We start from the raw sequence: 15,961 nt of genomic DNA, 5'->3' as shown, positions 1-15,961 counted from the left end.
TATCCTAAAAGCCTTTTTCAAAGATAATTCCACTTGTCAATCAGTTTTATTCCCATTCATTTCTTCTTGGGCTATGATCCTTTAACGACCTCTTTCAATTATATTTCAAGTTGCCCCCCCGGGGCTTCTTCCTACAGATTTTCCTCATCCTTTCTGTGATAGCATACCATTTTTTCTATGTCTGAATTACAATTTTTCAGTCCTATTGAGTATGTTGTTATTTTCCTAATATTTATGAAACATTAAATATCTCTCCCCCAAGTCTTTTTGTGTGTGTGTGTGTGTGTGTGTGTGAGGAATATCAGCCCTGAGCTAACATCCATGCCGATCTTCCTCCACTTTATATGGGACGCTGCCACAGCATGGCCTGACAAGTGGTGCGTCGGTGTGCGCCCGGGAGCCGAACCGGGCCGCCAGCAGTGGAGCGTGCGCAGTTAACCGCTACGCCATGGGGCCGGCCCCCTCCCCCAAGTCTTATTTTCCCACTCTTGACTCTTCTTCTATCCTCTTCCCTCAGAGATCTAATCTACCCTGAAACCTTCATTATCACTAGGATAATGACCCTCAGTCCTGACATTTCTCCAGTGCTACCAGGAATAATTAAAATAGTTCATTCACTATCCCTCAAATATGCCTAGTGTTTTCTAGATTCAGAACTTATTTAACCATCTCTTCTTTCATCATTTGCAATACTCTCCAGACTCTTCTGCCTATTCAAACCTGGACCATCCTCCAAAGATGAGTTCAAATCAGTTTTCCAGCAAAATTTTCCTTGATGGTCATAGTCCGAGCTGATCTTGCTCCCCTAAACTGTGTTTAATTAATTTAGCTGTTTCACATCTGTTTATGATTTGTTATTATTTTATTTCATACGCAATCATAGGACCTTTTATATTGTCATATCGTCATCCCAATTAGACTATAAGCTCATGGAGGTGCGCGACTGGTGTTGTACTTCTTCGTATTGCTCATAAGCACCAAACACAGTGCCTGCACACAGAGGAAAGTGAATTAATGCTCACTGGTTTTTCTCCCAATAACACAGTAAATTCTAAATTTTTGTTTCCTTACAGTGGCTAGAATTCATTCAAGCAATTATTATGTGCTTTTGTCAGGGTTCCAGGAACACAAATATGAAAAGGAACTGAAACCTGCCCTTAAGGAGATTACAACTGGGGCCAGCCCGGTGGCGCAGCAGTTAAGTGCGCACACTCTGCTTCGGTGGCCCGAGGGTTCGCTGGTTCGGATCCTGGGTGTGCACCAACACACCGCTTGTCCACGCATGCTGTGGCAGTGTTCCATATAAAGTGGAGCAAGATGGGCACGGATGTTAGCCCAGGGCCAATCTTCCTCAGCAAAAAAGAGGAGGAGTGGCATTAGATGTTAGCTCAGGGCTGATCTTCCTCACAAAAAATAAAAAAATAAAAAAGGAGATTACAACCAAGTGAAAAAATAAATAGATGTAATAAAGTGCTTTAGATATTGCAATAAAACAGAGTGCTCTTCAATTATAGAGATATAAGAATTAATTAGATCTTTAGATGTATGTGATAGGAAAGGATTCAAAGAGAGAATGACATGAACTTGAACGATGAATAATTTCCCAGGTAAGAAAAAGAAAGGGCAGTGAAATGTAAAAGATGGATTGGGCTTAGGCTATAAAGAATTATACATAACACTGCCAAGGAGTTTGGACATTGCATTATAAAATCAGCAAGCTACAACTCGTGGTCCAAATCTGGCCTGAGGCTGTTTTTGTATGGCCCATGAGCTAATAAAGTTTTTTACATTTTTAAAGGGTGGTTAAAAAAAAAAAAAAAAAAAACAGAACACGTAACAAAGACCATAGGTCATATGTGATCAGCAAATCCTAAAATATTTATCATTTGGCCCTTTACAGAAAGTTTACCATCCCCTGCTACAGATGGTTTGGAACCACGGAAGGGATTTAGGAAGTGACGTGATATATGCAAATTGTTTTAAGATAATCATTCTGGCTGTTCTGTGGAAAATGAATATAGAGAGATGAGGAAAGAGAAGGCTACATTACACTAAATCAAGGGCATAGAACATCATAGGGGGGGATCCGGCCCCGTGGCTTAGTGGTTAAGTGCACGCTCTCCGCTACTGGCGGCCCAGGTTCGGATCCCGGGCGCGCACCGACGCACGGCTTCTCCGGCCACACTGAGGCCGCGTCCCACATATGGCAACTACAAGGATGTGCAATATGACATACAACTATCTACTGGGGCTTTGGGGGAAAAAAAAAAGAGGAGGATTGGAAATAGATGTTAGCTCAGAGCCGGTCTTCCTCAGCAAAAAGAGGAGGATTAGCATGATGTTAGCTCAGGGCTGATCTTCCTCACAAAAAAAAAAAGAACATCATAGAGGGAATAACTGACAGAGACTTTATAACTGCTTGGTAGAGGGGAATGAGTAAGGATGATGAGGAGGAGGAAAGCAGTAGCCAAGATATTCACTAAGTGATCAGATGGATGTTGATGCTATTAATGGAAACAGCAAATCAGAAGCAGGTTTATGAGATGAGGCTAATGAGTGTGAGAAGCCTACTAAAAATCCAGTTGGCAACAGTATGAAGTTTGGAGACAGAGTATAATACTATACACATAATAGGCACTGAATGAGTATCTGGTGAACGATTCAACAACAAAAAATAAATTTACTAAAATTTTTCTACGACTTATTCCCAAACATATGCTATACAAGGTTCTTACACCGATTCCAAATCATACCTTGGAAGGAGGTGGTGCAGGCTTAGGAACCAGGTTCTTATAGACACTTGGAACCATGGTTGACGATTTGTTCCCATTTGCATGGTGAGATCCTGGTGAGGTGAATGCAGCAGAGAAGGCAGCAGCAGGATCTTCTTTGGAAACTTTTTTGATGACTAGCATTTTGGAGGGTTGCTTGGCACTAGGTGGGTTTTCTGTGAAATACAATAGTGGAGAGACAAAAGAATGTCAAACCTATTGGTTAACATGAAGCATAGTTTATAGAAAGGCTTCACTTTCAACAAAGAGCTAACAGTTGAGTTTGAGGGACAAACATTTCCTGGGGTGTACTTAACAGATACTCTCAAATGTGACACTACTCAGGAACTGTAGGAAAAAAGGCAGCATGTGAAGCACTTGATTCTAAATTCATAAATCAAACAGAAATCTCAAAGATGTTAGTAGTCCTTCAGGGATATAATACGCCTAGTGTATGGTGTGATCACTCAGGCATAGACCAAAGAAGAATATATCCAAGGGTGGGCAGCTCTTGTCAGCATGGGAATGGAGAGAGATGAGGAAATTGGAGCAAGGAGTCTGCCATGAAACCTTCTGATAAGGCAAACTAGAGCAAAGCTATATACCAATCAAGGGGAAATAGTACAGCAATGACCCATAATCCTATTAACTCAAGATCCAAACTATATTGGGATATGCTAAAGCCTTCCCAATAAGACACCTGGCTAGTGAATATGTCTAATGTAGGGCCTAGGGCATTTGTAAATGCCAAAGATCTCAATGCCACAGATCAGGTTTGGTTTGAAATACACTGATTTGTCTGCTAATTTTTTATAAGGCTAGTTATTCCCAATATATACATATAAATGTGTGTATTTATATGTTCTCCCCTTGCCCTACACAACAAGCATCAATCATAATTATGCCAAAAAACTCCCCCAAAACAAAAAAACTCAACAATTGGAACTTGGTGGAACAAAATGGTCTATAGGATGTGGTAATATATAGCCTTTCAAAGAACACTTGAGAAGATTATTTAGTAACATGGAACAATGTTTAGAATATATTGTTATGTATGCCCACCAAAATTTAGGAGACAACTATAATGCATAAAATTCCATTTGTTACAAGCGAATTAGCAATGTTAATTAAAAATTACTTCTTATGAGCTTTATATTATTCTCCCTTTGCTTAAAATCTGCTTCCAAATTCAAGGCTCTACAAGCTGTCAATTGTCTTTATTCTGACTCCACTACCATTAGTCATGCATCACCTAACAATAGGGACATATTCTGAGAAATTCATTGTTAGGCAATTTCGTTGTTGTGCAAACATCATTGAGTGTATTTACAACAACCTAGATGGTATAGCCTACCACACACCTAGGCTATATGGAACTTATCTTATGGGACCACTGTCGTATATGAGGTCCGTCATTGACCAAAATGTCATCATGCAGTGCATGACTGTACATTTCGATGGTATTTTGGGGTGGAGAGTAAGAGCTAATAGGTGTTAGTTACCATGTGCAAATGGATGAGTTGAGAAACAAGAGATAAAGAAACAAAGAGATAAAGAATTTTTGCTTCTCTCCCTGCTAAGAAAAATTTAAAATTGTGCCTTTAAAATGGCAAAATCTACCTACCCCACACTCCAGAAGGGGTCCCCATAGGTCTGCATGGCTGATTCTGTTTGCCAGCTTCTGGATTCAAAGAAGGCTAGGAAAAAAGGGATATTAATGGTTCATACAGAAAGCTAACCATTTTGGCACTTTTGGCAAAGTAGCCATTATCATGGCACCTATCAAATAATTATGTATCAGCAGCACTTATTTAACGCTGTACTCACAATTAACAAACAGATGTTGAAATACAAAATCAATAGGTCTTATATCAATCATAGGTTCTCTTGGGTTTCATTTCCCTTAATATAAGAGGATTTTAATTTTTTTCTTTTTTAATAAACAGACTAAATGTGCAAGTTCTCACCTTCCTATAGGATATGTATGCCAAATAAGGAGGCACAGAAAGCTGAATGAACAAGAATGTGGATCACTTTTCTCACATTTAAGGACAATCTGGTCAGCGAAACCTGTCACATTCACAGCATTTCTAAGACTGCTTTAGGGCAGAGGCAGACCATGTGCCAGAGACTAAGCTAGGAATACAAAGGAAATTAAGACAATTAAGAAGAGTGTCCCTACAAGGGTAAGAGTCTCACTACAAAGATAACCTTATGACAAATAAGTACAATAAAAGGTTACAGCGACTATGATAAAAATTCACATTAGGAAAGAGGGGTACCAAAGAAGGAATAGTCAATTACACTCGAAAGAGTAGTGCTATCAGAAAAGGTTTCACGAGAGGTGATGACTAACAAGAGTCCTTAAAGATGAATTCTAAAGCTGGAAAATGGTTGATTCCAGCAACAGAATGCTCAATAAACATCAAGACAGGAAAGCATGAAAAAGAATATTCAGAGATCTGCAAACAGTTCAGCATTAGTGCTAGGGAAGGAGGGGACCCTTCTGTGGGGAAATAGATGTCTGGCAAAGTAGGCAAGAGCCAGATTGTAACGTATTTCTTAGAGAGACTGAATTTTATTCTGTAGGTAATGGGGATCCGTCTCTCACGCTCAGAGTTAACATGATCCAATCATTAGTTTACCACAGTCTGGTAGTAGCTTGAAGATGTATTTGAGGAGTTGAAACATCAACTAGGAGACCAATTCCATAGTCCAGGAGAGTAATGAAGGCAACAAAAGTAGAGGAAGAGATGAGGGGAAGGATGGAGAAGTATTAAGGTAGACTGGACTTAACAATAATTGCTTAGGAGGTATAAGGATGACATTGGTGTCCAAGCCCAAACTTTACAATCTGGTAAAAGAGCAGGAAAATGGCTTTTTAGCACAAGTGCCCATGGAACATTAAACAAACAACAGAAAGATGCCCAAACTCCACTACAGAGCTTCCGAATCAAAATCTCCAGGGGTGGGGCCCCAGCAGGTATATATTTTCAACCTGTCAAAATGAGAACCACTAGCATAGAACAAGCAGATACAAACTGAACTACCAATTCACTATATAAATGGACAAATCAGTGACAGAGTAGGAAGGACAGATAAACACCCTCCTCTGGATGGAACAATATAGGCAGGAGTCCCCACGAATAAAAGCTATGCTTTCTTGTTTTGTTGTAGTAGGCCCGTGTTCTTAGTCACGTTCTATCTAGGGTATTCAGAGATACTGATCCTATTTATGTGATATCGATCTCTTTCCACTGATTTTTAAAAATAGTAAAATATAACACACACAGAAAACAAATGGGCAAAAGTTCTTGTAATGATCACTCAGTTTAAGCAATAGAACATTACTGGCCAAACCAGAAACATTTTATAAGCCTTATTCCAAAAATAAAAAATAATCCCTCCCTCCCCTTTAAAAATAATCCTGACTTATGGTGATCACCTCTTTGCTTTTCTTTTTACCACCCAAGTGTGTATCCCTCAAAACAATAATTTTGTCTCCAAAAACATCTCTTAACTCTCTTAATCTATAGGTTACTTTAAAAAAAATCTTATACCTCTATATTTTCTATAAATTGGTAGTTGGTTCTAGAGGCTACAGAATACCCCCTTACTTTGGCAAGGCAACTTCTTGCTGGTTTCGTCTTCTTCCATTAGGAGACATATAATGTCTGGTTGTGCTTCTTTTTGTGATGTTGGTAGACACTGATGCTCACAGCCTAAAACTATTAACTCACTACATGTTGCAAAACAATGATCTAATTTTATTATTCCTTCTTTATTAGCTAGTATATTTCCGTAAAAAGCAACTTCATCTATTTGGTGACAGTGTGGTACGAGTCATATGGAAAAGACAGAATACATGCTTGTTTCTAAAGTGAGGTATCATTGTGAACTCACAGATTTAATCATATTTGATGTGATTCAAACTCTTGTAGTTATCCTTAACTGCATGAAATATCCCACGTTTGGCCAGTGGGAACCTCTTCAATTAGGCTTCTGAATCCTCTTGATACAACCCTAGTAGTCTTTAATCACTTCTTTGCTATGTAGTATGATAAAATATTCCAAACTTATCTTGTAAATATCCTGTCCAGAAATGGTATTTCAAGACCACAATCTGGGCACTAGGGATGCTCAGTGCTATGGGGTTGGTTACTGTTTTCAGGTCTTTTCAGTAGACAGAGCTTGAATATATATACACATTTTTTCTTTTCTTTTTTTTTTTTTGAGGAAGATTGGCCCTGAGCTAATATCTGTTGCCAATCTTCCTCTTTTTTTTTTTTTTCCTCCCCACAGCCCCAGTACATAGTTGTATTTCCTAGTTGTAGGTCATTCTGGTTCTTCTATATGGGATGCCACCTCAGCATGGCTTGATGAGTGGTGAGTAGGTCCGCGCCCAGGATCCAAACCAGTGAACTTCAGGCCACCGAAGTGGAGCATGCAAACTGCTACGCCACAGGGCTGGCCCCTATATACACATTTTCAAAGATAAAATACCTCATGACTTCTTATTGATATTTCTAATCCAAATTAAGTATCTGGGTTTTTACTGAACATCTCATATCTGTATTTCCTTTCCTCTATGCTGAGAATTCTGATTTTCAAGGACACAAGGTATAGGTTATCATATTCAATTGCTTTATCCCATATTACATACAACAGTCTCAGAATAACAATATCAATATTACTCCACCAATATGATTAATACAACGTTAATTTCTTGGCACATGCTCTCCCCATTAAAAAATAGTTATGCTGTATCTGGACTGTTAGAACCCATAGCTATTACATGCTATACTCTCTTTTAATTCTTATTTATTCTTAGTTCTACAATTATATTTACCACCATTCCTTTTGTTATCTTTCTAGTTAGTTTGGTTATCTAAAACCTGTTGTGTAGTACTTTCCTCAGAAAAAGTCTTGGGAACAATATTTCAAGTTCTTACACATTGATACTTCTCTGTGACCTTTACAACTGAAGATAAGTTTGACAGAGTATAAAAACCTTCAGCTCACATTTTCTTTCCTTGAGCATGTACTGTAACTGTCACTCCATTGACTTCTGTTATAAAGCTTTGATATCAAAGTCTATCTGATTTTCCTTCTCTTATAAGTCACCTGGTCTTTACATCTGGATGCCTAAAGGATATTTTTCTTTTTTGCTTGAGTCTAGTATTTTATAAGAGTATGGAGGTGCTGACTTCTTGACTGTCCTTTCAATTTGTAGCTTCAAATTCTATTGTATTTCAGGAAATTATTCCTGAATTATACTTTTTAGCATTTAAGCTATTCCTTTGTTTTTTTAATGTGTGTGGGGGGAGGGGGAATCCCATTATACATATATCGGATCTTTTTTGCCAAACTTCTGTATTATTTTTTCTCAATTGTTTTGTTTATCTATTTACCAAGTCCCCTGTCTTCTGATTCTTGAAAAAAAATAGTATTTATTCTCTTGTGTTCCTTGTTTAGTCTTCCTTTTTCTGAAATCTTCTATTACTTCTTTCCAGAGTTCTAGCACCTTGACATTTTCTGGTTTATGTTACTCTTATACTATTTTCTTAGTATTATTTAGTTAAATTTTAAAATAGCAGGCTATGGTTCTTAGCTGTTTTGTGGACATGTCTCACAGGTATGCTTTGCATTGCCTGTAGGGATGCTATCCTGACCCTTATTCTCTTGATCCTACATGTGATTAATTTTTGTGAACATGGGTCAAGAAAGCTTTTCTAACATCATGCTTCAGAGCTCTCTCTTCTATTTTCATTGTTAAAAAATATGGTGGCTTACCTTCTTTGATGACCTGGCTGACCCCACGCCCCCGTGTGAACCTTCTCTTTCCTTTGTCTCTATTGTCTCCACCTCTGTAGCTCAATATGGATTCTATTTCCAATACTTTTGTCCTCAATGAGGGATTTTTGTTCTGGAAGGGAATACTGGCTCCCTAGTATGAACAATGACAGACCTTGTGCTGGTTATCAATTTATTGCCTCAGGTCACAGTCATCCCTTCTGCTTGCTCTGTGTAAACATATCTGGGCACGTTAAAAATTTTTCCTTTGTAAGCTGGCATATTAACTCTTATCAGTAGAGAGCAATGGTGAGAATTCTCCTTCTTGTTCAAGTGTGGTAACTCAGCAGTCACCTGTAGCACCCAAGTCCTGCTAAGGCAGGTTCTAAAGTGGAAATGAGCTCTGACTTGAGGAGTTTTGTAGCAGAGTGACATCTCCCATGAACAGCTTTACCAGGTACTCTAGAGGGGAGATTTCTAACTTGTTCCTGGGAGAAGCACCTTAGCAACTGCTCTGCCATTTAGTGAGCCACAGCTAAGCCCTTTCCAAAAAGGTCTGGATCTCAGTCCTGGGATGGTGATGGGGGGATGAGGGATTCTTCCTTGGGCACTCTATATTAGCCCTAGGGTTAGTGGCTGCTCCTTATATCTGCTATTTCTATATCCTTTAGAGTTCTTCTTACTTCTTACCAGCCAATCACTCATTACCCCAATCCTGCGATAGTCAATAATTCTTTATATTAACTTTCCTTGTCAAACTATTGTGTGGTTTCTTTCTCCTGACTGGTCCAATCAGATCCTTCATATTTTATCCCAGAACCTCTGTATTTACTAGTTTTTTGAATATAGAAAGCCACTCAATTTCTAGTTGCTGTTCTGAAATGTGCCCTCTAAGCTTTCTAGAACAAATGTTAGCTCTTTTGGGAATCTTGGGGCTGTCAAATGCCCTACTGCTTCCTTTAATTTCTCCTGCACAAATGCTACTACTACCCAGGTCTTATAGCTTTTGGTGGTTTGTCCCTATGTTGTGACACTTTACTTTGTTTTGTTGTAGATGATGTTCACGGGTTTTCTGGTTCTTCAATCCCATTTGCTTTGTGTTCTTTCTTCATCTATTATTTTGAAATAATTTCACTTACAAAAAAGTTGCAAAAATAATACAAAGAATTCCTGTACATCCTGCATCTACAGTCTCATGTCAGCATTTTACCACATTTGCTCTACCATTCTCTGTAAATACATTTTTTTTCCTGAACCATCTGCAAGTTGAAGGACTTGATGTCATTTACCCTTAAATACTTTATTATATATTTCCCTAAAAGAATATTCTTACATAATCATAGTACAATTATAAAAATCAGGAAATTAACATTACATATACTATTATCTAATTTACAATCCTTACTCAAACTGCAACACTGATGTCTTTTATAGCAAAACCAAGTTTAAAAAATGTTTTTTCCTCAACCAATATCCAATCTAGGTTCATATGTTGCCTCTAGTTGTCCTATCTCTTTAGTTTTCTTTAATCTGGAACTTTTTTTTTTTCACGATCATAACATTTTTCAAGAGTACAAGCTAGTTCTTTTGTAGAATCTTTTGTGGAAACCTCAATGTGTTTGTGTGATGCTTCCGCACGGTTAGATTCAGGCTATGCATTTCTGGAAGGAATTCACAAAGGTGATATATTGCATCCTCCGTGCATCACCTCAGGAGGCTTATGATATCTATTTGTCCCATGCCTGGTGATGTTAATAAAATAAAATTTTATTATACAAAATAAAATTTACATAAAATGAAATGCACAAATACTAAGTATACTATTCCATGGATTTTGAAAAATGCTAACACCTCCCCCACTTTTATAAAGATAAAAAATACTTCCTACAACCAGAAAGTTCCCTCATGCCCTTTCCCAGTCAATCCCCACTTCCCACAGGCAACCATTGTTCTGATTTTCTTTCTCATCTTAGATTATTTGCCTGTTCTAGAATGTCACATAAATGGAATTATACAGTATGTACCCTTTTGTGTAAGGCTTCACTGAGATTCATCATGTTGTTGTATTAGTCATTCCTTTTTATTCCTGAATAAGTAGTCCATTACACGGTTACACCACAACTTTTCTATTCTTGTACTGATAGCCATTTAAATTGCTTCCAGTTTCGGGCTATTATGAATAAAATTACAATAAACACACATATAACTGTCATTTCTCTTCAGTAAATACCTACAAGTGGAAATGCTGGGTCATAGGGTAGTTTTATAAGAAACTGCTAGACCTTTTCCCAAAATGGCTGTACCACTTCACACTCCTACTAACAATATATGAGAGTTCCAAATGCTCCAAAATGTTCCCAAATTTAGTGTTTTCATACTTTTAAATATTAGCCATTCTGGTGGGTATGTAGCAGTATCTCAAAGTGGTCTTAATTTGAATTTCCACATTTCCTTTATGACTAATGACACTGATCATTTTTTTCATATGCCTATTGGCGATTCATATATCTTCCTTTGTGAAGTTTCTACTCAAGTCTTGCTCATGATTTTTTTAAAAACTGAGTTGTAGGAGTTATTCATATTATGGATACAGGTCCCTTTTCAGATATATGTTTTGAAAATATTTTCTCTGAGTCTGAGAGATAAGTAGAAGCTTTAAATTTTGATGAAATCAATTTATCAATGTTTTCCTTTACCATTATTGCTTCTTATGTCCAAAGAAATATTTTTCTATCTCCTAAGCCAGAAAGATATTTCTTCTAAAAGCTTTACAGTTTTAAGCTTCTAGGTCTATTTAGGAGCCTAGGATGGATTTAGGTCTATAATCCATCTCAAATTCATTTTTTTGTATGCTTACGAGGTAGAGGTAGAGGATATATACACATATAATGTGATATTATCTTGATTACTGTAGCTTTATACTAAGTCTTCAAGTTAGGTTGTTCTTTTTCAAGATTGCTTTGGATATTCTAGGTCTTTTGCCTTTCAATATAAATTTTTAGAATAACTTTGTCAATTTCTATAAGAAAGCACACTGGTTGGGGTTGTGCCGAACCTACAGAATTGATGTCCTCTGTTGAGTCTTCCAATTCAAAGCTTTCCAGGCAAAATGGTGTCTCTTTTCTTTTCTTTAGATCTTTAATTTCTCATGGCAATATATATTTTTATGTGTGTGAGAGGAAGATTAGCCCTGAGCTGACATCTGACACCAATCCTCCTCTTTTTGCTGAGGAAGACTGGCCCTGGGCTAACATCCATGCCCATCTTCCTCTACTTTATATGGAATGCCGCCACAGCATGGCTTGACAAGCGGTGCCTTGGTCCGCACCCGGGATCCAAACCTGTGAACCCCAGGCCACTGAAGCGGCGCGTGCAAACTTAACCACTATGCCACTAGGCCAGCCCCTCTCATGGCAATATTCTGAGGTTCAGTATAGATGTCTTTCACATCTTTTGTTAAATTTATTCCTAAGCAGTTTTTTTTTTGACTTTACAAAAGGCATTTTATGAAACTTCATTTCCCAATTGCTTGTTACTGGTATACAAAAATAAGAATTATTTTTTTATATTGACCTTATATCCTGAAAGCTTCTAATTCTTTACACAGTCCTTAGGATTTTCCATGTAAACAATCACATCACCTGCGAGTAGTTTTATCTCTTCCTTTTAATTTGTATGCATTTTATTTCTTTTTCTTGCCTTATTGCACTTGCAAGACCTCCAGTACAATGCTAAATATAAGTGGTGAGAGTAAATGTCTTAACATTGTTCCTAATATTAAAGGGAGCCCTGCTTTTACTGGAGAATTTGGGGAGATTCAAAAGTTATGGCTACACTGTTGCCATCCTCTCAGGATCCCTTCTCTGTACAAATTTCTTACTCCTCAGGTTCCAACACATTCAAGTCTCTCAATCTTAGAAAACTCTACACTCACACCTGGCTTCTCTTTCTTCAAAGAATAGTACACAATTCATCACTGACTCGTTCTCTAATGCTTCCAACCATGCTCATCACTTTTGAAAGTGACATTTGAAAGGTCACCCCAAACTGCCAAATCCAAACCTCTCTCCCACATTTAATAACAGTTACCATTTAAAAACCTACGTGTGTGGGGCCGGCGTGGTGGCGCAGCGGTTAAGTGCACGCACTCTGCTTCAGTGGCCCAGGGTTCACCACTTAGGATCCTGGGCATGCACTGATGCACCGCTTGTCAAGCCACACTGTGGCGGCATCCCATATAAGATAGAGGAAGATGGGCACAGATGTTAGCCCAGGGCCACTCTTCCTCAGCAAAACAGAGGAGGACTGGCATCAGATGTTAGCTGAGGGCTGATCTTCCTCATAAAAAAAATAAATAAATAAAATAAAAAATAAACTATTTCATTAAAAAAATAAAAAATAAAAACCTATGTGTGAAGGTCTGTGTTTCACATACATCATTCAACATATGTGATCTTCGCTACTTACTGCAACGTTGCAAGGTACACATTACTATCTACCTAACAAATCTGGGAAAATCAGGGCTATTTAACTTGTCCAAGGTAACAATATAGGGCTGTTAACTACATTAAACTAATACTATTTTATTTTTTTTTTTTTTTTTTTTTTTTTAAAGATTTTATTTATTTTTTTTTATTTTTTCCCCCCAAAGCCCCAGTAGATAGTTGTATGTCATAGCTGCACATCCTTCTAGTTGCTGTATGTGGGACTCGGCCTCAGGATGGACGGAGAAGTGGTGCCTCGATGCGCACCCGGGATCCGAACCCGGGCCACCAGCATTGCAGCGCGCGCACTTAACCACCAAGCCACAGGGCCGGCCCCTAATACTATTTTAAAACAAAAAATAACTTTCTAATTATACAATGTACAATATAGAAAAAAGTAAGAAACATAGAAAACCCACTGTAAACAATTAGGTCCCCAAATACCTTTAATTTCTTATTTTTGACTATTCTTTCTTGGTATACCCCTTTCTTCTTCAACAAATTACTTCTCGGCTCCCCTACTGCTATTCAACAGGTTCTGCTCTAGGCCTCCTCTCTATATATAGTACTCTCCTTGGGTCATTCTATCCATCCACAAACCTCAACTATTACTTCTACTTCCATGTGCATCTCTCTAGATCTCACCCATCTCTTTGGTACTAAGAATTTGTTATCTTCTCCCTACAATTCCGCTCCTGTGCTTCCTTTTCAAATTAATTATTACTCATCAACTCGTCTTGGACAGAAATCTTACTTTTGACTCTTCTTCCTCCAGTTACAATACCTCAGTTCCAATCCTTTAGATTTACTGTCCAAAACAAGACCTTTTCCAAACTAAATGTCTGTCAATAAGAAAATGGATAAATAAATCTAGTATATTTACCATATAGCAGTGAAAAAGATATAGAGCTGGGTTGCTCAACGATGGTACTACTGACATTTTGGGCTAGTTAATTCTTCATTATGGGGCTGTTCTGTGCATTGTAGGATGCTTAGCAACATCCCTGATCTCTACATACTAGATGCCAATAGTACCATTCCCAGTTATAACAACTCAAATTTCTCTAGAGATTGCCAAATGTGCCCTGGGGGAAAACTTCTTTCTGGTTGAGAACCACTGATCTAGAGCCATATGTATCAATACAGATAAATCTCAAACAATTTTAAGTAAATAAAAAAAATTACAATATGATACTATTCACATAAACACCAAAAGCAGGCAAACTGATAATACAGATTATTTACGGATACATACATATAGTAAAAGTTTCTCAAAAACACGCATGAGGATGATTAAAAAACACTGAAATCAAGATGGTGATTACTTCTAGGGCAAAGTGAGGAGAATAGGATTAGGGAAGCTTTAACTACATCTGTAATATCTTCCCTCTTCTGTAAGAGAATGGTCTAGGGCATATTTGGCAAAATGTCAATACTTAAAAAGCTAGGTGATGTGCATACTTGACCATTTTTCTCCATACTTTTACATATACTTAGAATATTTCATAAAAACATAAATGCAAAATAAATTTGCCCTTACTGACCTTGTTTAGGTTTGATTTGATAGCACACTTCCTTGTAAATCACTTAGGCAAAAATAACACTACCTTAATATTTATCTTTCTGCTGTCAATTCATTGCCCACTGGGAATGCCACAGAACTGATAATGGAGTAGTACCTAGTTTAAAAGGCACTCTAAATAACTTCCACTTTATCCCACACTACTTATTGTTTGTTACAATCTCTTTTTCACCAAAGCACATAAGAAACAAAAACTATTAGAGAGACTCAAATAAACTTGTTTTCTATGTGTCCATTGGCTGTGGTCAAAATATAAGATGTATTTTAGATCAGTATTCATGTCAGATATAAATTGCAATTACAGTGAGTTTATTTAATTATGTGGAATAAAAGTACAAAAAGAAACTAATTTTATAATAGGAATACAATTAAACTTTTTTTTTATTGCTGGTTTAATGAGGATTTCACCGAGTTCCTAAAGTGTGATAAGCAACAAAGATTTTGTTTCTTAATCACTCCCGCTGGTCTTTCTTCAATGTGCTATAGTATAAGTTTACTGAATAAAGTTATAATTTAGTGTCACAGTAATTTCTGGACTATTGGATATCTAGAACGTTCTGGACAAATATTCAATATGTCAGGGCAGTAGAGACCTTCCCAAGACTCAAGTTTTGAAGGATAGGTGCCTGGGGGGTAAGAATCCACATTAATAAATAACATTTAAATCAAGGACCCCCAGGACATTTGCTAGACTTAGGAGAAAGGGGGCTGATGCCCATATTTAACACTTCTTTAGTTGGCTTTATTAACATATTAAATGGCTATCAGAGAAGTGATTGCTGATCTAATGTGCTACTTAAAAATAACTAGAGCTGTACTACCCAACATGGTAGCCACTAGCCACATGTGGTTGTTGAGCACTCAGAATGTGTCTAGTCTGTACTGAGATGTGCTACAAATATAGAACACAAAGGATTTTGAAGACCTAGGACAAAAAATAATGCAAATTATCTCAATAATTTAAGATACCAATTATATGTTAGAATTATAAGAATTTGGATATATTTGGCAAAATAAAATACATTATTAAACTGTTTTTTTTTAAAGTTGCACTCAAAATTCTACTTCTGGTTTAGAGGCCAAAAGGCACATAATTCAACACACAACAGCATCAAGTTTTACTGAATATATTTTTGTTATTAATGCCATTGAGGCGATTCCGACTCCTAGTGACCCTGTGTACAGCAGAGTGGAACCCTGCCTGGTCTTTTTGCCCCATCCTCTCATCTGCTGCTGCTATATCAGACAATGCTCTGCTGCTATTCATAGGGTTTTCATGGCCAGTTTTTTTGGAAGTGGGTGGCCAGGCCTTCTTCCTAGTCTGTTCCAGC

At 37.5% G+C, this 15,961-nt stretch overlaps 1 protein-coding gene across 3 annotated transcripts in view; it reads right to left on the bottom strand.

Annotated features, from left to right (window-relative positions):
• GPBP1L1 (GC-rich promoter binding protein 1 like 1) overlaps positions 1–15,961 on the bottom strand; it is a 58,920-nt gene that overhangs the window by 9,438 nt on the left and 33,521 nt on the right. For all 3 annotated transcript variants that reach the window (XM_087446037.1, XM_014796420.2, XM_087446038.1), the window contains 2 exons: positions 4,396–4,468; positions 2,754–2,947 (listed from right to left, as the gene is read on the bottom strand). In XM_087446037.1, coding sequence (XP_087302163.1) covers positions 2,754–2,947; positions 4,396–4,468 — 267 coding nt within the window. The remainder of the gene's footprint in view (positions 1–2,753; positions 2,948–4,395; positions 4,469–15,961) is intronic.

This window comes from Ceratotherium simum, chromosome 22 (genome assembly GCF_057802395.1).
Source record: "Ceratotherium simum simum isolate JZ-2026a chromosome 22, ASM5780239v1, whole genome shotgun sequence".
Lineage (NCBI taxonomy): Eukaryota > Metazoa > Chordata > Mammalia > Perissodactyla > Rhinocerotidae > Ceratotherium > Ceratotherium simum.
The sequence above is the reverse complement of the archived record's forward strand: the minus strand, read 5'-3'. Positions and strand labels throughout refer to the sequence as shown.